Raw genomic sequence first — 21306 nt, 5'->3', positions numbered from 1 at the left:
ATGGGAGTCAGTAGCCCCAGCCTCAGGGTCCACCTCAGGCCCTGCCTGCTTTGATGGCACAGAGCCAGGCTGGGGCCCCAGGTCAGCCTGGAAAGGCGCTCCCTGCCTCCTGTGCCCACCTCTGTGCCTGGCTGCCCTGCCCACCCTCTACCTAGAGCCTCCTCCATTAGGAGGCCTGTCTCCACCAGCCCCTTCTACATCCCGTGTCTCCTTGCCCCTCACTTCATGTTCCTCTTTCCCCACCACCCTCTTCTCCATTTGGTCTCCCCCTTTCCCTCTTCTCCTCCTCTGGGGTGGGCCCCCTCTGCCCCAGTCCTCCTACTTCTGTGTACCCCCCCAGAACACACACACACACACACACACCAACTAGGAAGCCCTTGAAGCTAATAGGAGGGGTTGTGAAGGGGGGAGGGTGGGGGTGGTGATCTCTCTCCCTGGTGCCCTGGCTCACTGGCTACCGGCTGGGGGTGGAGAAAGGCTGCTCTGAATGGAGTCAGTGTAGAGACAGGAAAAGCAAACACCGCAGCCTGGGCCACGCTGGCCTGTTGGGGCGGGGTGGGGGTGGGGGGGACAGGATGGGGCAGAGGCCTGGCTCATCTCAGCCTCCCTCATCACCCCTCTCCTGGGCCCTGAGGGCCCATGGCTTCCTGGACTTGTGCCCCACAGAGTCCAGAAAGGGAGTGGGTTCAAGGGCTGGGGGCAAGTTCTAAGAGACACCTTCACCCGTTCCCTGCCCCACTGCCCCACCCCCAGCCTTCTTGCCCACCAGATGCCAGGAAAGTCTGTGCCCAGGAAGGGCTGTCTGGCACCTGAGGGCCTGCCTGACCAGCCCTTCTTAGCAGCAGGAACTAGGTGGGGAAGTCACCTTGTGCCAGAGACGGGTCCAGCAGTGCCATCCGCCTCCCCGGGACAAGGGGGACCCCAAGGTGCTCTGCCCAGGTGAGTGCTACACCGGCCCCACAGGCAGGCAGGGAGGGAGGGTGAGGCTGTCCTTATTGGGGCTCCCAGGGACCCCCGCACCCTCTGAGTCCCAGAGAATCTGGGACATTTTCCACCGGACTGTCTTGCCGTCTGTCTGGGGTACACGTGACACTTGCAATTTGATGAGGGAGCCAAAGAGATGGCTCGAGAAACTGGAGGTAAAGTCGGGATGAGGGGAGGCAGGAGGGACTGGAGTCTGGGGAGCAGGACTCCTGGATTCCAAGCCAACCTTTAGACTAGACTTGTGGAACCCCAGAGTCCCATGATGGTCTCCTTTGAGCACTTCAGCTTCTAGAAGACTTTTGGAATGAGCTCAAGGGGGTTAGCATCTCATCCTGGGTGGCCCAGCCAGTTGGCAGAGCTGGGACTTGAACCCACCAGGCCCCCTTAAGACGCGGAGGACAGCACAGTGTGTGCAAGGGATGCCATGCTCGGCCCCCTCTCCTCCCCTCTCCACGGACAGCTTGGTCCCTCTGGATTTAAGGGACAGGCAGGCTCTGGACAGCACCTCCCAGGGCCTCCTCCTCTGTCTGTCCTCCCTCCAGGCCCCATGTGCAGGGCCAAGCGTTCCTGCTCAGGCTCCAGGGAAGCCATGAGAATCCACGGGTGGCCTCTGCCTTCAGATCCCAAAGGACAGGGCCCCCTTTGCCTTCAGGGTCTAACCATAGTCCCTCATGCTGTAATCAAAGCCCCACCCCTTCCTGGGAAGCAAAGTCGACAGCTGGCTGTATGCACGGCGTCCCCTGTGCCCACCGTGAGCTGTCCTGGCGGTGGGCCCAGGCTGGGAGGGCCTTGCAGGATAACACCAGGCCACCCTCACTGAGGCAGGTGCTGTTCGAGGCCTTCCAGGTACCTCACTGACGGTCACCACCCCCTATAAGGTGGTTCGGTCGTACAGATTGGAAAACTGAGGCCCAGAATGTTGCGATAACTTGTCCAGGACACACTCCCAAGAAAAATCGAGTTGGCTTTCGAACCCAGAGCCTGGCTCGGGCGCCCTGAGTCCTTAACTGTTGTCTGTCCTGGCTCTGGTGCCTAAGAGGTCCCACTAGAGGTCATTGTGTGGTGTCCCCTGCATCTGGGTGTCTGCGCAGGCCCACCTCTGCTCACAAAGAATCAATCTCGTTTTTAAAGGCACCTGCTCTGAGCGTGGATTCCCCCTGGGGGTCATCAGACATTTATGTATTCATAGCCTTCTGGCTGGGGGAAGAGGCCCTCCCACCCAGAACTCAGCAGCGTCCAGCTGCCGCCTTACCTCTCGCTCCTCCCCACTGCAGTGCCATCAGAAGTGAACCAGCCCTGCCTGTGCCTCGGCTCCACACCCTCCAGCTGTGTGGGCCTGGGCAAGTGACTCAGCTTCTCTGAGCCTCGTTATCAACTGTGAACTGGGGTTCATGATACACCAGCTTTGTGAGGTTGATGAGGACTGAATGTTAAAAGGGGATGAAAAGACTATACCGCCCTGGCTGGTTTGGCTCAGTGGATAGGGAGTCAGCCTGAGGACTGAAGGGTCCTGGGTTCGATTCTGGTCAAGGGCACGTACTTTGGTTGCAGGCTTGACCCCTGGCCCTGGTTGGGGCACGTGCAGTAGGCAACCAGTCGATGTTTCTCTCTGTGTGTCTCTCCCCATCCCTTCCACTCTCTAAATATCAGTGGGGAAAAAAATAAAATCCTTGGGTGAGGATTAACAAAAAAGAAAAAAGAAAGAAAAGACTATATAGCTTGTTACTGGAAAAGTTTCTCTGAACGTTTAGAGCGCCGGAAATCAGGAGGAGGAGGCACAGTGTTCTCGCCTGAGTGTGAAGCTGCCTCTTGGCGTCCTTCTGCCCCTGTCGTTTGCCATGGATAGTTCATCGTTCTCTCCCTGTGGGAGAGGACCAGGGGGGAGATGCCATCTGAGTGGTCTCCATCGTAGTTTAGAAAGGATGAAGGCCAGAGAAGGGTCGGTGACCACAGTGGCTGGTACCTGTGACATGCTCAGAATGAAGCAGTGAATACTCCTCTCCATCATCATCATCATCATCATCGACCCACTTCTGCCTGCAAGGTCGGAGCCTGCAGCTTTTGGCCTTATAGTTTAGCCTCCTGATTACAGATAGGGAAACTGAGGTCCAGAATGGGAACTTGCAAATTGGTGGTGGAGTAGGAAGCAGCTCTCCCCGCTCCCCGCCCCCCAATTCCCACTTGGATCCCCATGTCTTCTCCTTCGCTCCTTTCCCACCTTGGTCCTCCTCTGGGGTGCCCAGGGTCAGGCCGTGGCACCCATCCACCAGGCAGAGCCCTGCCCGGGAGAGCCGGGAGAGAGGAGCAGAGCCGGGAGCAGTGGGCTAGGGTCCCGGCTGCCGCTCAGCCCTGGCTCTTTGTCTGCGGCTTTGTGATGGTAAGTGCTGCTCCTAAATCAGGTCTGTGACACTGTTATTGTTGCCCAAGGCGCAAAGAGTCTAAACTTTTCCCCTGAGGTCAAGAATGTGGCCAGTCCCCAAGCCGCCCCGAGCAGGGGCCTGGGTGGCTGGGGGTGGGGCTGGGGCCTCACCCTGCGCTAGGTCGAGATGTGGCAGGGAGGGGGTCAGCGGGAACAAAACGCTTTGAAATGCCTCCTCTCCATCACTGCCAACATTGTCCGCTGCCCACGGGGGGCCTGGCACCGCCTCGCCGGGGCTCCGGCCCCCAGCCCTGGCCAGACCCGGCCCCGGCATCTGAAAATGGACAGAAGGTTATTGTCCCTCCCTGCAGCCCTTTGTCTGCCCCAGTTCCAGATGTCTAGGCTGGGACCAGGGAGCTGACCCATGGTGGGCAGGGGGAGGGGACAAAGGAGAGGAGCACGGGTCACTGCATCCTGAGGGGTCATTCCCAGACCCTGAGATCCCACCCAGCCACGGCCAGTCACCTTCTGGGCTGTCTGAGTCCTGGGATTGTCCCAGGTCCCTCATCCCTCCTCCCTTCCCCCAGGCCAGGGTCCAGCCTCAGGAAGGAAGGCCCTGGGGGTGCAGGAGTTAGGAGCAGGGCGCCTTGGGATCCCCATTTGTCCACCTGGTAGCTATGCTCTTGGGCAAGCTGTGCCCCTCTCTCAGCCTGCTGTCCCATGTGGGTGCCATTGTGCCAGGATTCATTCATTCACAAGGTAACCACGGAGCCCTCCTGGACGCCAGCTCCGTGTGGGCTCAGTGGTGGGTGGGCCACTCTGATCCTTGCCCATTATGGTTAACGGACGTAATAGTAAGGGGTTAACACTCCCACCCACTTTCTCCACGTTGGGTACCGTGCTGACAACCACTGGACCTGCGTTATCTCATTCTTTTCACAACAAAATTGAGAAGGCAGTAGGTACGGTTCTTGGTTCTTATATCTGTTTTCCAGCTTTGGACACTGAGAGGTGAAGTCTCTTGCCCAAAGTCAGGCTGCCAGGAAGCAGCAGAGCCGGGATCCGAGCCCAGGCTGACCGCCGCCACGAGAGGAATGATCTGCTAATAAATACTTGGAAGGTGTTAAAGGCAGAGCCTGGCAAAGCTGCAGGCTCAGCCTGTGCGAGCTGCGGACGGTGTCCATGCCATCCCTCAGTGATCCCATTCCACAGATGGTGCTACTGAGACCCAGGCCGGGGGAAATAGTCTGGCGTGAGGAGCCTGGGGAAACTTAAATGGCAACACCCACAGTGATTCTGCCGCCGCCAGGGGCAGCCAGAGAGAGGCAGGCAGCCCGGTTTCAAACCCCAACTCTGTGTGGGCTTGGCTAACTGACGTAGAGGCCCACACTTCGGTGTCCTCATCCGCAAAATGAAAATATCCCCTACTCCACGGGGTTGTGGTGAAAATTCAATCAGATGATACATTTAAATACTTAGCACCGTGCCTGGCACACAGCAGTCATTTAATGGTAGCTGTTCTTACTGTTGTTCCAAACGGGGTAACATTTATCCTTTTGAACCTTCCTCTCACCTGGGGTCACCTGAGGACAAGGCTCTGTTGGGGGGGGGGGGGAGCTAGCGGTTGTTGATGGGGGTGGGGATAGCAATGCTTGGTTTTCTTGGGGTCTCTACAAGTCATGTGACTGGATACTCCTGCAGGTCGGGGTGGGGGGGCGGGCAGAGGGATGGGCCGGGAGGGGAAGGGGCTGCCTGGGCCCAGAGGAGTTAACAGTTCCAGGCCCTGGCCCAGCCAGGCTGCCACGCTGCAGCCCGGCCACAGCAACGGTTTTAGCAGGAGCCAGGGCTGCTTCCTGATGGGCAAAACAGCTGGCGGCCGGGGAAAACAGCTGGCCTGGCCCCAGCCCCCTGAGGACAGCTCCACATCTCGGGGCCTGGGAGAGGCAGGCCTGGCCAAGAGGGAGTCCTTTGGAGTGGGTGTGGGTGTTGGGTGGGACTAGGGGATGAGGGCGCGCAGGCAGATTCCTGGAGCAGAGGCCGAGGTATGCTAGGTCTAAGCCGGAGTGGACAGGGTGACTCCAGCAGGATTGGGGGCTCTGGTCTCCCCTCAAACAGGAAAGATGAGGGGCAGGGGAGCAGATGGGGGGCACCCCTGTGCTCAGCCCTGGGTCCTCTGGGAACCGAGCTCGGAACCTGAGTGGGAGGGAGCCCACGCGGGGCTCCGAGACTCCTGTCTGCTGAGCTGCACCCAGAACCAGAAGTGGGGTGTGGGCTCCTCCTCTGGCCACAAAGCAGGACAGGGGCCCAGAGAGCCCCCAACCCAGGCGGCATGAAGCTGGCAGCTGGTAAGAGAGAGCTCCATCCCAGCATCCCTCAGCTGTGCCCTATTCCCAGCCTGCTTGGGACCCCCAGCCCTTGAGCTCTGGGCACTGGAGTACCTCCAGGCTGCCCCCACCCACGGGCAGGGGAGCGGCACCTGAGGCCTCACATGAGGTCGGGCAGGGTAGGCAGAGGGTTAATGGGAGTGTGGCCAGAGTCCACTGGACCGAGTTGCCTGCCTGGGCTCTTGACCCCCGAGTCCCACAGACTAGACACCCCTAATTTCTCTCTGACCAAGGGGTGTCCTCTTGCCCACCTTCCTAACCTCCAGGAAGTGGGGGTTGGTCCCCACTTGTGTGTGCCAACCTCTACGCTCCTCTTCCTGTGAAGGCCAGCCTGCAGAGCCTGGGCCAGCGGGCAGTCCTGGGAACGGAAGAAGGCCCTGGGGAGGGGGCAGCTCTGGGGTCTCTAGTCCCTGATGCCACAGTGAAGCCTAAGGCTCTGGCGCCACCAGCTGGCCTTGGGCAGCACTGCAGTGGCTGAGGGATGAGAGTGAAGATGCTGTGGTGGGGAGAAACCCAGAGCTCAGCCAGGTGTTGGTCCAGGGGGGCCTCTGTCCTATTCAGACAGATGGGCCCAGTATTTCTCCCGGTGTGTATCCTGCCCGACCTGGAGAACGAGGCCTGAGGCCCCACAGAACAGCAGCCTCAAACATTAGCCGGCTTCAAATCACCAGGAAGCTCATTGGTTAAACCTCCAGTCCCGAGTTTGTGATCCAATAGGTATGGGGAGGGACTTAGGAATTTGCATTTCTAACTTTCCAGGTGAGGCTGCTGCTGGCTGATCCGGGGACCATAGATTGAGAACCGCTGCTTTAGTAACGCTGTGAATTTGGCCCAATGCTACCTTTCTCGAGTGTGTCTTATTATTCTGTTCCGGAGGGCAGGGCGGGGAGAAAAGATTGGGAGTGGGATTAAGGTGCTCGATCAGCTACGGACACGGTGTCCTCCTCCTCTTTCTGTTGCCCGGCGGGCCTTGCCCTGGGGCTGGGGATAAAATGGTGCTGAAGGCGGACAGGTCCTGCCTCAGAACTCACAGCCAGGCGGGTCTGGTGTTGGATCTTTCCACCCGCAAGTCTAAAAGCCCGTTCAAAACAAGGCCTCAAACAGAGCCTAATATATATTCCCCCTTCTCGGGTCTTCCCCTTTCAGGAACTAGTCCAGCCCAGTCGCAAACCCTGGGCTCATCCCGATTCCTCGCTCCATCTCCACATCTGATCCGGGTACACACCTCAGCCCCGCCCGCCCACCGCAGCTCTCCCTGTGCCAGGGTCTCCCGGCTTCCATCCCTGCCCCCATTGGCCACCCTCTGAGCTGCAGCCAGAGCAATCTTTTGTTTTTTTCTTCCTTAATCCTCACCCGAGGATACTTTTTCCATTGATTTTTTTAGAGAGAGTGAAGGGGAGGGAGGAGGGAGAAAGAGAAAAAGAAAAACACTGATGTGAGAGAGACACATCGATTGGTTGCCTCCCACATGCACCCCAGCCAGGATGGGATGAGCCTGCAACTGAGGTCCATGCCCTTGACAGGGAATTGACGCTCTGACCACTGAGCAGCTGGCCAGGGTGAGGACAATCCTTTAAAAGACAAGTCATCTCACTCTTCTGGTTTCCCCTCCAATGTCTTTTCATTGCGCTTTTTTTTTTTTTTTGCGCTTTTTTAAAAAGGCCCTGGGTGGTCCACTCCTCTCACCACACTCCCCTGGCTCACTGCTCTCCAACCACCCCTGCCTCCTGGCTTGTTCCCACCACAGGACAATGACCCCACCTGCTCCCTCCACATGGAACACTGTCCCCCCAGAACCCCTGGTTCCCCTTAGGCTCTGCGATGTCTTCACTGACACCTCGACTCAGCGTTACCTCTCACCCCAGCTGCTCTCTGTTCTTAGCAACCTGTCTCACTTTGTTCACAGCGTCACTGTTCTTTGAAACGATCCACTAATTTATCAGCTGTTTCCTGTCTGTCTCCTCTCAGCAGAATGTCTTGCGTGCCCCAGTACCTCTGCTTGCACCTAGCATGGGTTCCACAAATACTTGCTGAATGCATGGGTTATATAGGATGCCAATTAGGCTATGTCCCTCAGACACGACCTGGGGGAAGACTTTCCGGAGGAGGGAAGTTTAAGCTGAGGCTGGAGGGCCTGTAGGAGTTGGCCAGAAAGACCAGTTCAAGCAAAGGAACAACCAAAAAGGATGTGGGAAGGTCCTAAAGCATGGAGTGTTCTGGAAACTGCACATGGGCCGTGTGGCTGGAGCAGTTGGAGAAGTCAGGAGGCCATGCAGGGCCTCGTTGCCCCTTGAGGGGTTTGAGCTCTTTGCGGAGGGCAATGGGCAGCCCCCCTTCTCCATCAAGCATGTTAATGTCAGGCATTTCAGAAAGGGCTGTTGGGTGCAGAGTAGCTTCCAGGGAGAAAGCCAGGGGGTGGGGGGCGCTGGGAGGTGCAGGGGCCCATGTGAGTGGTGCTGATGCCCTGCACCCGGCGAGTGGCCACGTGCAGGAGACGTTTAGGAGGTGGTCTTCCCAGGATGAATGGGGTGAGGGATTGGGCTGAGAGAGGGGGGCTTGTGATCAGTGGCACCAGGGCTGCAGCTTGCGGGACTGGGTGGGTGGAGGTGCCATTCGCTAGCGTTGGGAGGCCACCAGAGAGGGAGCAGGTTTGGGGAAACGGCTGAGGTTCTGTTTTGGGCAGATGGGATTTGGGTCTAGGTGGGCAGTTTTCCAGCAACAGGGAGTGAGTAGCTGCTCCATGTGATCAGCTGCTGAAGAGCGCCCTCTTGGGTGAGGAAGAAGGGCCCACTGGGGGCAGTGGCCAGGAGGATGCTGGACTCGACAGGAGCCCTTTGGCTGGAGCAGCCTTGGCCTACGTCAAGTTCTGAATGGGGATGAGGAGGCAAGACAGGGAGCAAAGCAGCGATTCCCCTCCGAGAAGTTTGGAAGGAGAGAGAGGTAGGGCTGCAGCTGGGGGCCAGCAGGCAGCTTGGTGTTTTGTATTTTACGCTGGGGAAGATTGAAGTCCTTTGGAAAGTCGGAGGAAGGATCCAGAAGAGAGGGAGGTTCTCGATCCAGGAAGGGCAAGGGGGTGGCATTGGGAGCCCAGAGGTGGTTCTGTCATGAGGAAAGGGTGCCTATTCCATTGTACCAGGCGGTGAGAGCAGAGGCTGGCTTAGGGGCAGGAGGTGGAAGGTTTGGAGGCTGGAAATGAGAGTTCCCAGGTGATGGCTTCTCTTCTCTCCAAAAAGTAGGAGGAGGGAGAGGCCTTATGCCTTCCATTGCAGGGCCATTGGCTGGGAGTGGCCCCACCTGGAAGGAAGGTGAAGGCTTTGCAGCGAGGCTGAGACCTGGGCTCCAGGGTTCAGGGCCCCCACATCCTGCCCCATCACTAGGCAAGCCCATTCCTTGCTGGGCCCCCACCCCTTCGCCTCTGGGTGGACATAGTGTGCACAGGCTTAGCCCTCCTCCTTGACCCTGGGAAGCAGGCTTTCCTCGTGGGTGGGCGGGGTGGTGAATGGAAGGGAAACCTGGCTTCCAGCTCATCTTAAAAGAGCCTGGAGCCCTCGCTAGTTTGGCTCAGTGGATAGAGCCTCAGCCTGTGGACTGAAGAGTCCCAGGTTCAATACCGGTCAAGGGCACATGTCCGGGTTGCAGGTTCAATCCCCAGTAGGAGGCATGCAGGAGGCAGCCGATCAATGGTTCTCTCTCATCATTGATGTTTCTATCTCTCTCCCCCTCCCCCTTCCTCTCTGAAATCAATAAAAATATTTTTAAAAGAGAGAGAGAGCCTGGAGACCCCTTTCCATCTCAGCGGGGCCTGGACCCCCACTCTGCCCCCGGGAAGGCTGTATCCCCAGGGGCTGTGTGGTGCCTCCTAGCTCTGCACTCAGCCTAAGAGTGGACTTTGCTCTCTTAAAGGATCGAAGCAGCGCCGGTGCCGCGACAGAGGCGAGGGCGATGACGCGCGGGAGACGCCAGGCTCCGACCGCCGCGGGACGGCGCGCCCAGGTCAGGAGGACCCTTGGCGCCGCCGGAGCGGGACTCGCCCCGGGCCCACGCGCCGCCTCGGGCTCCGCGGGGTTCCGCCTGCGCCCGCCAGAGGGCGCCCGGGCGCGCAGCGGGGCGGGGGCGGGGGCGGGGCCGGAGCCCGGGGGGGGGCGCGAGGAGTTGGTCCTGTCCCGCGGGTGGGTGGCTGAGGTCCGTGGGTCGGACGTTGGGCCAAGGAATCCGGGTTCAGGGGCGTGGGGAACTCGGCGAAGCCGGATTCCGGGGGTTGCATCTCAGGGATTTGGAGAGGAGCGTTCGCAGACGCCGGGAGGGCTCGGATGCCGTCACCCCTGACCCGCCCCTCTCCCCCACCCCCTCGGGCGTCCAGCCGGGAGGGGGCTGCTCCCGGGGCGCGTCTGCGGCGGCTCTCCGGGCCCTGGTCCTCCGTCCCCCTGGCCGAGGAGAGGACACTTGAAAATCCCCGGATAGGGGTGGGGAGTGGGACCCCACTTTGGGGTACGCTACCCCCATTCCCTTCTGGGCCGCCACGGCCCCTCCCCGGCCCCGGGCCCCGCCTCGGCCCAGCCGCGCCGCCCACTCCCCTCGGCCGGGCCCGGAGCCCTGGGGGCCGCCGCCGCCGCCGGAGCGCTCGCCATGCGCGCTGCCCGCGCCGCCCCGCTGCTCCCGCTGCTGCTCCTGCTGGGGCCGCGGCTCCAGGTCACGGGCCTCGCGGAGCCGCCGCCCGCCGTGGTCCTCGCCATCCTGGCCCGCAATGCCGAGCACTCGCTACCCCACTACCTGGGCGCGCTGGAGCGGCTGGACTACCCCCGGGCCCGGCTGACCCTCTGGTGAGAGACCCGGGCCTTGGCACCCACTGGCCATCGCCCCCCAGCTCCAGATGAGGCCATCTGCGCCCCGTCCGGACACCGCCCAGGCAGGCTCCTCCCCGGGCAGACAGGCCCTCTTCAGCCCCTAGCCCCAGGCGGGACCCCGACCCCCTGGCCCTGCAGACTGACCTCTGAGGCCGTGGGCGGACCCTAGGACACCCGCCCTGGCCCCTGCTCCCCCTCTCGCCACCTCCTCCGGGTGTAAGTTGGGCCGGGCCCCTCTTGCTGTCAGTGCCCACACTCAACCCCAGGGGACCTGTGGCTGCTTGACGTGGAGGGAGCAGCAGGAATAGCAGACATCCCCTGGGGCCTGGGGGCGGCATCAGCAGGACTGGGGGTTCCTGGGGAACAGTGGGGGTGCGGTCAGCCCTGGGCTCCAGACTGCCTGCAGGGGAGTCAGACCTGCTCCCCCGCCCGCCGGGCTGGTCCTGCCGGCGGATGGCAGAGCCCCCTCTGCTATGCCACCCCCAGGTGTCCCCACAAGGCACTGGGCTCAGAGGCCACGGCCTGTGGCAGCCAGAACAGGGAGGAGTCCCAAGCTGAGGTTGGGGATAAATGGAGGGAAAGGACAAACTCCCCCTCACAACACACCACACTTGGGCTGGGGTGGAGCCGTGGCCTGGGGAGGCCGCCCACAATTACCACATTTTGGGAGCTCAGAGTTCCCACCCCCTACGGGACTTGACACGTAGTTAGTCTTCATTTCTGGGGAATTGGCTTAAAGGGACAGTGTCACCTAAAACCTGGCTTTTCTCTGAGCTCCCTACCCCCACTCAGTCATGGGGGCCCCTTCCACAGGAGAGGGGGAGCGTGTTCTGGGTCAGCCGAGCTCGGGCCCGTCCGCTCTTCTCAGGACACTCAGTGTGGTGTGAGCCTTATCCCAGCTTCCCAGCAGAGAGAAGCAGCGGCCCTCTGTCCAGCCCCGACTCGGGGGAGGGGGGGGGCGGACTGTGGTCACACAGCAAGGAAGGAAGGTAACCAGGCTTGTGGCAGGTGTGTTCTTCAAGGCCGAGGTACTGTCCATCTTCCGGAATGCACTCCCGCTCTGCCCCTCGGCCTGCTGGGTCCTCGTAGAGTCAGAGAGGAAGCAGGTGAGGCCCCGAGAGGGCGGGACTTGCCCGAGGTCCCACCTGGCTCACAGACCTGTGATGGGCACCTGGCTGCCTGCTTGCAGCCCCTCCTCTGCAGCATACCCACCGCCAGGCTCCTAGGAGAAGCCAGCCTCGCAGGTGTTGTTGCTGCGGGGGCAAGGCTGCCTCGGGGTTTGGTTCCTCTGTGGCTGCACCCCCCTCACCCTCCTTCCTCCTGTGTCCCCAGGTGTGCCACGGACCACAACGTGGACAACACCACGGAGATGCTGCAGGAGTGGCTGGCCGCTGTGGGCAACGACTATGCCGCCGTGGTCTGGAGGCCTGAGGGGGCGCCCAGGTGGTGAACTAGGGCGGGGGGGGGGGGTGGGGAATCAAGAGTGCAGCCCAGAGAGAAAAAGGGACAGCCCACGCCACAGGCTCCGGCCGGCTCTGTCCACTGCCCTGCAGAGAGACGGCACCTACCCCACGGGACATCTCATCTCTTTACCCCTCAGGCCCTACCCAGACGAAGAGGGTCCCAAGCACTGGACCAAAGAAAGGCACCAGTTTCTGATGGAGCTGAAGCAGGAAGCCCTGACCTTTGCCAGGGACTTGAGGGCAGACTATCTCCTGGTAAGAAAGCCTGGCCTACGATTGGGATCTGTTTCTGACAGAAGTTCTGGTGTGACAACTCCTGTAGGCTAGCCACCTGGGTCAGAATCAGGTATTGAGCGGGGATCCCTATGCTTGAACTCAGACTAGATATTAAGCCTGGATTCCTAGACAGATTCAGGGATATACTGAGTCTAGTTCCCCGAACTAGGGCTCAGAATAGGTCTTTGGATCTATTCCCAAATCAGATCTCTGATAAAGTTCTTAGATCAGCAACTCAGTTCTTTCTTTCTTTATTTTATACTAGAGGCCCAATGCACGAAATTTGTGCAGGCGTAGGCCCTCACAGCCCCAGCTGCCTTGCAGCCCTGCCCCCCTGCCCACTGATCATTCTGGAAGGTCATTCAGAAGGTCATTCCAGAAGGTCATTCTGCTTTCTGGTCTAATTAGCATATTATCTCTTCATTATATAGGATTTGTATTATTTTCAGAGAGAGAAGGGAGGGAGGGATAGAAACATCAATGAGAGAGAATCCTCAATCGGCTGCCTCCTGCGCGCCCCCTACTGGGGAATCTAGCCGGCAACCCAGGTGTGTGCCCTGACCTGAAATGAAACTGTGACCTCTTGGTTCATGGGTGGACACTCAACCCACTGAGCCACACTGGCTGGACAAGCAGCTCAGTTCTTATCTCTGGACCCAGACTCTGAGCCAGTGCTCCAGACTAGATCCTTGGTCCTGAAAGAGATCTACTATTTTGTAGGGTAGACCTCTCTAAGGGAACCCCACTGGATTCTGAGAGCCACTTCTGGGAGTCTGGCCATCGGGAGGGATCCCACTCAGTGAATCGCTGGGGGCTGCAGCCCAGGCAAGGCTGGGGTCTGTGACATCCCCCTCCTCACAGTTTGCAGATACAGACAACATTCTGACCAACAACCAGACGCTGCGGCTTCTGATTGAGCAGGGGCTGCCCGTGGTGGCCCCAATGCTGGACTCGCAGACCTACTACTCCAATTTCTGGTGCGGGATTACGCCGCAGGTGAGGCAGGGGATGGACCTCGGGAAGCTGGAGGTTCTGGGAGGAGGGGCCCCGAGAGCAGAGGGCCTGAAGGCCTCGGGGTCTGCGCGCCGTGGCAGGGAGCGAGGGTCCCTCTCACTGCTCAGAGCACCCCCTTCCCCAGGGCTACTACCGCCGTACAGCCGAGTACTTCCCCACAAAGAACCGCCAGCGCCGGGGCTGCTTCCGGGTCCCCATGGTCCACTCCACCTTCCTGGTGTCCCTGCGGGCGGAGGGGGCAGCCCAGCTCGCCTTCTACCCCCCCCACCCCAACTACACCTGGCCCTTTGACGACATCATCGTCTTCGCCTACTCCTGCCAGGCTGCGGGTGAGGACAGCTCTCCTTGATCCTTCCTCGGAAGCCTCTGGGCCTTCACACATGCTGTTCCCTCTGCTTTGCATGCCCTTCCCACTCCGCCATTCAGAGAGGGGAGCGTGGTCACGGGTTTTCGTGTGCAGGAGATATTGGCTGCGTCTGTGGTGCAGACACGCAGGAAGAAAAATAGTCACATGTAAAAAGTGAGAGACAGCCCTAACCAGTTTGGCTCAGTGGATAGAGCCTCAGCCTGCGGACTCAAGGGTCCCAGGTTTGATTCCGGTCAAGGGCATGTACCTTGGTTTCGGGCACATCCCCAGTAGGGGGTGTGCAGGAGGCAGCTGATCGATGTTTCTCTCTCGCTGATGTTTCTAACTCTCTATTTCTCCCCCTTCCTCTCTGTAAAAAATCAATAAAATATAGTAAAAAAAAAAAAAAAAGTGAGAGACAACTGTATGGAGAAACAATGAGAAGCAGCAAATGTCTTTTTTCATTGCTGCTACTACTTTGATTATGAGCCACGGTTCATTGGCCAGCACTTTGAAGGAGTTTAGTGAACAGTGGTTTTGTTTGTTTGTTTATTTTTATATATATATTTTTTTGACTTCAGAGAGGAAGGGAGAGGGAGAAAGAGACAGAAACATCAGTGATGAGAGAGAATCATTGATCGGCTGTCTCTTGCCCGCCCCACGCTGGGGATCGAGCCTGCAACCTAGGCATGTGCCCTTGACCAGGAATCAAACCGTGACCACCTGGTTCATGGGTTGATGCTCAACCACTGAGCCACAGGATACCGCGCACCTGCCCCTGACGGGTTCACGCCTGTAGAGGATAAAGAGTAAATAGTAATTGTAATAAAGGTGACAAAGCTTGAAGAAATGAAAAGGTGCCAGTGGAGGACAGCTTGAAGGGAGCAAGAGAGGGTGTGGGTTTAAGTGCGGGGACCTGGGTCAAAGGTGATGGGTGGTGCTGGATCAGGGCTGGATCTGGCAGGGGCAGAGGCAGAGTTAGGGCATGAAGCCGTGGCTCCCCCACGTGGTCTCCATGGCTATATCACTGGCCGTGGGCACGGAGTGGGCCTGCTCCTGGCCCCTGAAGGTACAGGCTCTGCCTTGCTCACCACCGTTGCCCTGGGAACCAGCAGGTGGTCCAGAAACATCATTTAAATGAATAAACCACCTCAGCAGAAACCTCCCTCAGATTTTTTATTTTTTTATTTTTTGAGCCAAGCCCTTTCCAGTCCCACAGATGGGGACACTGAGTCCCAGGGAGGACGCACACTGGGACCCTGGCAGGACTGGGTTCTGAGAGCCCTGCCCCCGGCACTCACCCGGCCTCTCTGCAGGAGTCTCCGTCCACGTGTGCAACGAGCACCGCTATGGCTACATGAATGTCCCTGTGAAATCCCACCAGGGGCTGGAGGACGAGAGGGTCAACTTCGTCCACCTGATCCTGGAAGCGCTCGGTGAGGCTGGGAGCCGGGGCTCGCCTGCTGCCACCACTCCCTGCCTCCCCTGTGCCCCTTCTCCTAGGCCCCAGACCTGACTGGGCACCGGGCTCGGGGTCCCAGCCTCACCCCTAACTTATTCCCTGACTCTGGGCAAGTCCCTTTCTCACTGGGCCTCACTCTCCCCATCTGTACAATGGAGGCAGGTGGGTTCTGTGATCTCTGAGGGCCCTTTCTGCTGGGCGTTCTGCCGAAGGGGCAGGAATGGGGCGGGAGGGGGCTAGGACTCCAGGGTCACCGCCAAAGGGGCTCATGATTGGGGTGCTTTCCTCTGCAGTGGACGGGCCCCCTATGTTGGCCTCGGCTCATGTGTCCCGGCCCCCAAAGAGTCCCACCAAGATGGGATTTGATGAGGTAAGTTCCCTCAGCTTGCAGGCCTGGGGTCAGGAGATGGGTGGGCCCCTCCCCTGGGTGCGTCCTTCCCCTGTCCTGCACCCACTCCCCACTCCCCACTCCCCTGCCTCCTCCAGGTCTTTGTCATCAGCCTGGCCCGCAGGCCCGACAGGCGTGAGCGCATGCTGAGCTCGCTCTGGGAAATGGAGATCTCTGGGCGGGTGGTGGACGCTGTGGATGGCCGGTGAGGCTCCTGGGTGGGGCCCTGGGCAGCTGGGGGCGGTGTGGGCCACTGGAGCTCCCTGGGGTGGGGCCCTGGGCAGCTGGGGGGCGGTGTGGGCCACTGGAGCTCCCTGGGGTGGGGCCCTGGGCAGCTGGGGGGCGGTGTGGGCCACTGGAGCTCCCTGGGGTGGGGCCCTGGGCAGCTGGGGGGCGGTGTGGGCCACTGGAGCTCCCTGGGGTGGGGCCCTGGGCAGCTGGGGGGCGGTGTGGGCCACTGGAGCTCCCTGGGGTGGGAAAAGCAGATGAATGAGTTGAGTGAGTTTCCTGTTCCAGGCGTTCAATAGGGCCTGAGGAACGCTGTCTCAGGGGGTCCCGGGCAGACAGAACCAGGAGGGGGAGGTTCAATGGTTAAGGCCCAGGAGCTCCTGGGCTTGGGTTTGAGCTCTGCTACTTAGCAGCTGTGTGACTTGGCCCAGTCACCCCATCTCTCAGCCCTGGGGTGTAAATGGGGAGCATGGCGCCTTTCTCTCAGGGGCTTGCGAGGGTCTGGGGCCCGACACCGACAGTGGTATCTTCATGGTTATTCCCAGCGTTGTTCTTCTCCAGCCTGGACTTGGACATGTGGGTGCGAGCAGGGGCCCGGGGTTACCCAGCCCCACGTGCCTGCTGCTGTTTGTGCAGGCGCCCCAGCCCTTCTGATCACCCGATGTCCATCTTGTGCTTGGGCCTCTGCCATGTTCCCCCACATTCACCCTGGGGTGTACCCCCTCACGCCACCGCCCACCTCCCGTGCTGCCACCCCTGCCCTGTGGGCCACTTGGCCCGGGTGCCTAGTTTCCCCATCCAATCCCTGATGGCTTCAGGCCACACGGAGCAGGAGCAAGGCTGGGGCCTCCTTGAAGCCAGACTCCAGGGTGACCGACCCAGCCTGCACCAGGCGCCCGGACGAGTCCCTGGTGGCCACCCTCAGCCTCACACCTGTCTTCCTCAGGACCCTCAACAGCAGCGTCATGAGGCGCCTCGGTGTGGACCTGCTCCCTGGCTACCAGGACCCCTACTCCGGCCGCACGCTGACCAAGGGCGAGGTGGGCTGCTTCCTGAGCCACTACGCCATCTGGGAGGAGGTGAGGACCCGCCCCTCGGCCCAACCTCAGGGACAGCAGGGCCTCCCGTTCCCTGCCCTCTGCCCAGCCTGGAGTGAATGGTGGGTGATTGAATACATTAGCAAAGACGCCCAGCAGCTTTCACCCTGTGTCCAACCCTACGCCGTGGTCATTCTACAGTCTCTGCTGAGCACCTACTGTGCGCCAGGAGATACCCTCTCTGAGAATACGGAGAATGTGCAGCCCTGGCCCTCCTGGGGCTCCGGGACCAGAGGGGCACTGAAATAAGGGAAAACCCTCTAGCCTCTGAAGGGAGGTACACAGGCTGCCCTAGTGTGCGGCCTGGCCTGGGCGTCTGGCTCAGTATGGGGCCCGCCGGCGCCTCACCATTGACAGGCGAAGAGAAGCGCCTCCTTAGCAAAAAGCACACAGTAGGAGCAAAGGCCTAGGGGCAAGAAGGAGTTGGTGGTGTTCAGGGTGGGAAGAAGGGCCTCAATCCAGGGCCAGGGGTGCGAGTGACACCGAGGCCACTGCTGGGACACTGGCCCAAGGGGCGCCCCCTCCTGGGGGCAGTGCAGACTCACTCCTTGTTTTGATTCTTTGCTGTGGCCACAATGTATGTGTGAGCTTCGATGTCGTTGTTTCCCACTGTCTCTGAACGGATGGACACCTCATGCACATTTCACCATCTGCTGAGCTGATTCCATGTTCTTTTCACATTTCCAAAAGTTTCGGAAAGTGCTTTTTCTTAGAGCTGTTGGGGGCTAGGGTCTCCACCCCCCCCCCCCCCCCCCCAGCCCAGCCTCCTTTAGGAGAGAAAGCTCAGGAGGCCCAAGTGAGCACCTGGGCCCTGCGGTCCAGCAGGTGCAGCTTCAGATCCTGGCTCTGCCATGCGGTCTGCGTGTCCTTGGGCGCGTGGCTTCACCTCCCTGTCTGTCTCCTGGCTGCAGTCCGGGGCCATCGTGCCGCTGCCGCTGCGGGTCCCTGGAGGCGGGCGGTGGCACCGTGGCCCCTGGGATGTGGCAGCACTCAGCGACTGCAGCACGGGTTCCGATCGCCAGCACGAGCCTACTTGGAGCGCTGGGGGGGGGGGGGGGGGGCTTGCAAGCCAGAGCGAGGCGTGGATTTCGGGCCCCTGGCAGTGCGAGCCCAGCGGGCCCTGGAGCAGCGGAGTGGCGTGGCCAGGACTGAGCAGCTGGCATGTACATGAGGCCAGGGAGAGGGTGGGTGTCAGCCAGGTGGAAGGGGACAGCCCGAATCTAAAGAGGGCCCCCCCCCCGCCCCCGCTTACCGCAGGTGGTTGCCAGGGGCCTGGCCCGGGTCGTGGTGTTCGAGGATGATGTGCGCTTTGAGAGCAACTTCAAGGGGCGTTTGGAGAGGCTGATGGAGGAGGTGGAGGCAGAGAAACTTCCCTGGGACCTGATGTAGGCAGTCTGCACCCCCAGGGCAAGGGAGAGGGGCGGGCCTGGGGGGGGGTGGTCTGCCTCCTGCTTGGAGCCTTCCTTCCCCCAACCTGGTCCCGGAGGACGGGGGTGAGTCCTGTGACACACCAGGTCCTACAATGACTCCTGGGACCCTAATGTCGCCTGCAGCTACCTCGGCCGGAAGCAGGTGAACCCTGAGGAGGAGGTGGCCGTGGAGGGGCTGCCGCGCCTGGTGGTGGCCGGGTACTCCTACTGGACGCTGGCGTACGTCCTGAGCCTGGCCGGCGCCCGCAAGCTGCTGGCCTCCCAGCCGCTGCGCCGGATGCTGCCCGTGGACGAGTTCTTGCCCATCATGTTTGATCAGCACCCCAAGTGAGTCTCGGGTGGGGGCAGGGCAGGCCCACCTCCGCAAGCTGTACACCCCCCGCTGGGCAGGTGGGGAGACTGAGGCTGGCAAGGCTGAGGCACCAAGGAGTAGCAGAGGAGCCGGCCGCCCCCTGGAGGCAGGCTAACGAGGTGTGGACTCTGCTGGCCACGTGGCTTTTAGTGAAGCGACTTCCCAGTTCTGGGCCTCAGTTTCCTCATCTGGAAAGTGGTGCTAAGGGAAACCGTGCCTCTCATGTCTGCGGTGAGGTCTAGCTAGGGAGGGAGTGGGGTGCGTGAGGCCTGCACGCAGGGGCTCACCTCCGCCCCCTACGCCATCTCCCACCCACAGTGAGCAGTACAAGGCACACTTCTGGCCTCGGGACCTGCAGGCCTTCTCCGCCCGACCCCTGCTCGCGGAGCCCACTCACTACGCGGGGGATGCGGAGTGGCTCAGCGACACGGAGACATCCTCACTCTGGGACGACGACAGCGGCCGCCTCATCAGCTGGAGCGGCTCTCACAAGACCCTTCGTGACCCCCGCCTGGACCTGGCTGGCAGCAGTGGGCACAGCCTCCATCCCCACCCCAGGGACGAGCTCTAGGTGAGGGCTGGGCCTGGAGCGTCCTCTCCCCTTCCACGGCCAACTCTGCGTCTGGGTCTGTGTCCCCCCTTCTCAGCCTGTGTCTGTCTCTCTCCCTCTCTCTCTCCCTCTCCCTCTCCCTCTCCCTCTCCCTCTCCCTCTCCCTCTCCCTCTTTCTCTCTGGCTGCGTTTCTGTCTCTGTGTCTTGGGCTGTCTCTGCATTTCTCCGTCCACCTCTAGCTCTCTCTCTCTGTGTCTGTCTCTGGCTCTCTTTGTTTCTCTGTATCCTGGTGTCTCTCTCTGCTCACCTCTGATTGTCTGTGTCTCTGACTAGATCTGCCTCTGATTCTGTCTGCCTCTCACTGTCTGACTCCTGTTCTGTTTCTCTCCTCTTGCCTCCACCAGGTCCCGGTGGTGACTCCAGGGGGTGCCCAGGAGAGGCCAGAGCTGTCCAGGGAGCAGAGTTGGAGATTGCTGGCAGGAGCCGCCACCGGGAACCACAGACCCAGTGGAAACCAGCAGCCATGGCCACTCTGCCCTCTGGCCCCATCTGACATTGGGAGAAATCAGAGATGCCCTTGCCCGAGGTCACAGCGTGGAAGGGCAGGGCTCACAGGCCCTCTTACCCCGCCTGCCTGCCTCACGGCCTGGGGTGGAGGGAAGTAGGGAGGCTCAAGCTGGGCAGACGCAGGGGCCCTGCCCTCCCTGAGGACCCAGCTGCTGGGGCCCCTCCACCCCTTCTACCTCCACCTCAGCTACCCCCACCCCCCAGCTCAAAGCCTGGGTCCCTAGCCAGTGGGAAGTGCAAGGTGGTGGGAGGAGGACCCAGCGACCAGTAGGCCCTCAATAAAACTCAGCTGGTGTTTGCACTTTATATTTTTTAACTCATGGCTGAGCCTCTGTGCTTGTCAGGAGGTCTAAAATCGATGGGTGAGCAGTTGGGACAGAAGGGAGTGCAGCCTGGAGGCGGTGTCAGGCCCTCCTGGCTTGTCTACTGGCTGGTAAAGTGGGGGTGGGAAGAGAAGCAGCCCAGCCCACAGTGAGTGCTCACCCAGTGGGACTGTCAAGGGCATCACAGGCCTCACCTTGCAGGTCAAGGTGGGCCTAGGCCAGACCCAGGGCTGTTGATGCCTCCTGCCTTTGGATCTTCAGTTGTGTGGCTGGGACCCTCTGGTGGAAGTGGCTGGGGAGATCAGGGCTCCAGTGTGGCCGCCAGAGGGCGCTAGGTGACCGAGCCTGGACCTCGTGGGCCAGGGCGCCCTCTGCTGGTAGGGGAAGGGAGCCTGGAGCATTTGAAATCTGTCCCTGTGCTGCGGGTTAGCAGCAGCAGCTTGTTCTGCTCTTCTGCTTGGGAGCTGCAGGCCTTCCACACGCCCCACCCGTCACCCTCAGAGTCAGGCGTCTGGGCCCAGCAACTGTCTCCAGTGCCTGCACTCAGGCAGCGGGAGGGGGTGCGGAGGTGGCTGCCTCGGCCTCCACCAGCCCAGGACTGAGGCACAGGCAGCTCTAAGTTTCTTTCTTCAGAGGAGCCCCTCTCCCATGGCAGCCCCTTGCCTTGGTCTTGTAAGCACCTGGGTCCTGGCAGAGTCAGACAGGCACCCCCAGAGGCTGGGCTGTCCTTCGTTTTGTCCTGGCGATGAGGCCCAGCTGGTCCAGCTTTGGATCCAGGACCTGGCATGGCTGTGGGCTGTGAGAAGGACTTTGGGCCAGAGCTGTGGGATTGATGATTTGTTTGTTCTAAGAGTGAAAGCCATTGATTCTGGATGGCTATGACCTTGAGCTAGTCACTTCTCTCCAGGCTTCTTTTAAATATATATGTGATTTGATTTCAGAGAGGAAGCGAGAGGGAGAGAGAGAGAGAAACATCAATGATGAGAGAGAACCATTGATTGGCTGCCTCCTGCACAGCCCACACTGGCGATCAAGCCCACAACTCAGGCATGTGCCCCAACTGGGAATCGAACCATGACCTCCTGAGCCACACCAGCCAGGCTCCCCTTCATTCTTTAAACATTTATTGAGCACCTCCCATGGGCCAGGTTTAGGCAGTAGAGATACAGCAGTAAATAAAACACACTAATGTCAGCTCCATGAGGTTGGGAACTGACAGTCTAGTGAGGGAGGCAGAC

At 60.3% G+C, this 21306-nt stretch overlaps 2 protein-coding genes and 1 pseudogene across 5 annotated transcripts in view; all 3 read left to right on the top strand.

The window, feature by feature from the left end:
* URM1 (ubiquitin related modifier 1) overlaps positions 1–9759 on the top strand; it is a 36982-nt gene extending 27223 nt beyond the window's left edge. Inside the window, exon 5 of the mRNA XM_036329492.1 lies at positions 9631–9759. Within this exon, the coding sequence (XP_036185385.1) occupies positions 9631–9673 (43 nt within the window). The 3' untranslated portion in view covers positions 9674–9759. The remainder of the gene's footprint in view (positions 1–9630) is intronic.
* LOC118667830 lies at positions 2686–2885 on the top strand (annotated as a pseudogene).
* Positions 9634–20051, top strand: CERCAM (cerebral endothelial cell adhesion molecule). Of its 4 annotated transcripts, XM_036329488.1 has the most exons (14): positions 11281–11677; positions 11761–11815; positions 11904–12014; positions 12172–12289; positions 13172–13306; positions 13449–13653; positions 14987–15106; positions 15426–15502; positions 15619–15725; positions 16695–16827; positions 18103–18230; positions 18399–18602; positions 18946–19198; positions 19583–20051. In XM_036329488.1, exons 3-13 carry the CDS (start codon positions 11941–11943, stop codon positions 19196–19198), a joined length of 1554 nt encoding a protein of 517 aa, XP_036185381.1. In that variant the 5' UTR covers positions 11281–11677; positions 11761–11815; positions 11904–11940; the 3' UTR covers positions 19583–20051. The 4 variants fall into 4 exon arrangements, with proteins under 4 accessions (XP_036185379.1, XP_036185378.1, XP_036185381.1 ...); XM_036329486.1 differs by lacking the exons at positions 11281–11677; positions 11761–11815 and adding an exon at positions 9634–9720; XM_036329485.1 differs by lacking the exons at positions 11281–11677; positions 11761–11815 and adding an exon at positions 9856–10547.
* Positions 20052–21306: the final 1255 nt, after the last annotated feature.

The sequence above is a fragment of the Myotis myotis genome, unplaced genomic scaffold (genome assembly GCF_014108235.1).
Source record: "Myotis myotis isolate mMyoMyo1 unplaced genomic scaffold, mMyoMyo1.p scaffold_m19_p_12, whole genome shotgun sequence".
Classification (NCBI taxonomy): Eukaryota; Metazoa; Chordata; class Mammalia; order Chiroptera; family Vespertilionidae; genus Myotis; species Myotis myotis.
Note: the sequence above shows the minus strand (reverse complement) of the source record. Positions and strands in the feature narration are given on the sequence as shown.

Coding starts and splice junctions, on each gene's coding strand:
- CERCAM (XM_036329485.1), top strand. CDS start 10,354: ATGCGCGCTGCCCGCGCCGCCCCGCTGCTCCCGCTGCTGCTCCTGCTG. Junction 10,548..11,903: donor CGGGCCCGGCTGACCCTCTG/GTGAGAGACCCG, acceptor CTGTGTCCCCAG/GTGTGCCACGGACCACAACG. Junction 12,015..12,171: donor AGGCCTGAGGGGGCGCCCAG/GTGGTGAACTAG, acceptor TTTACCCCTCAG/GCCCTACCCAGACGAAGAGG.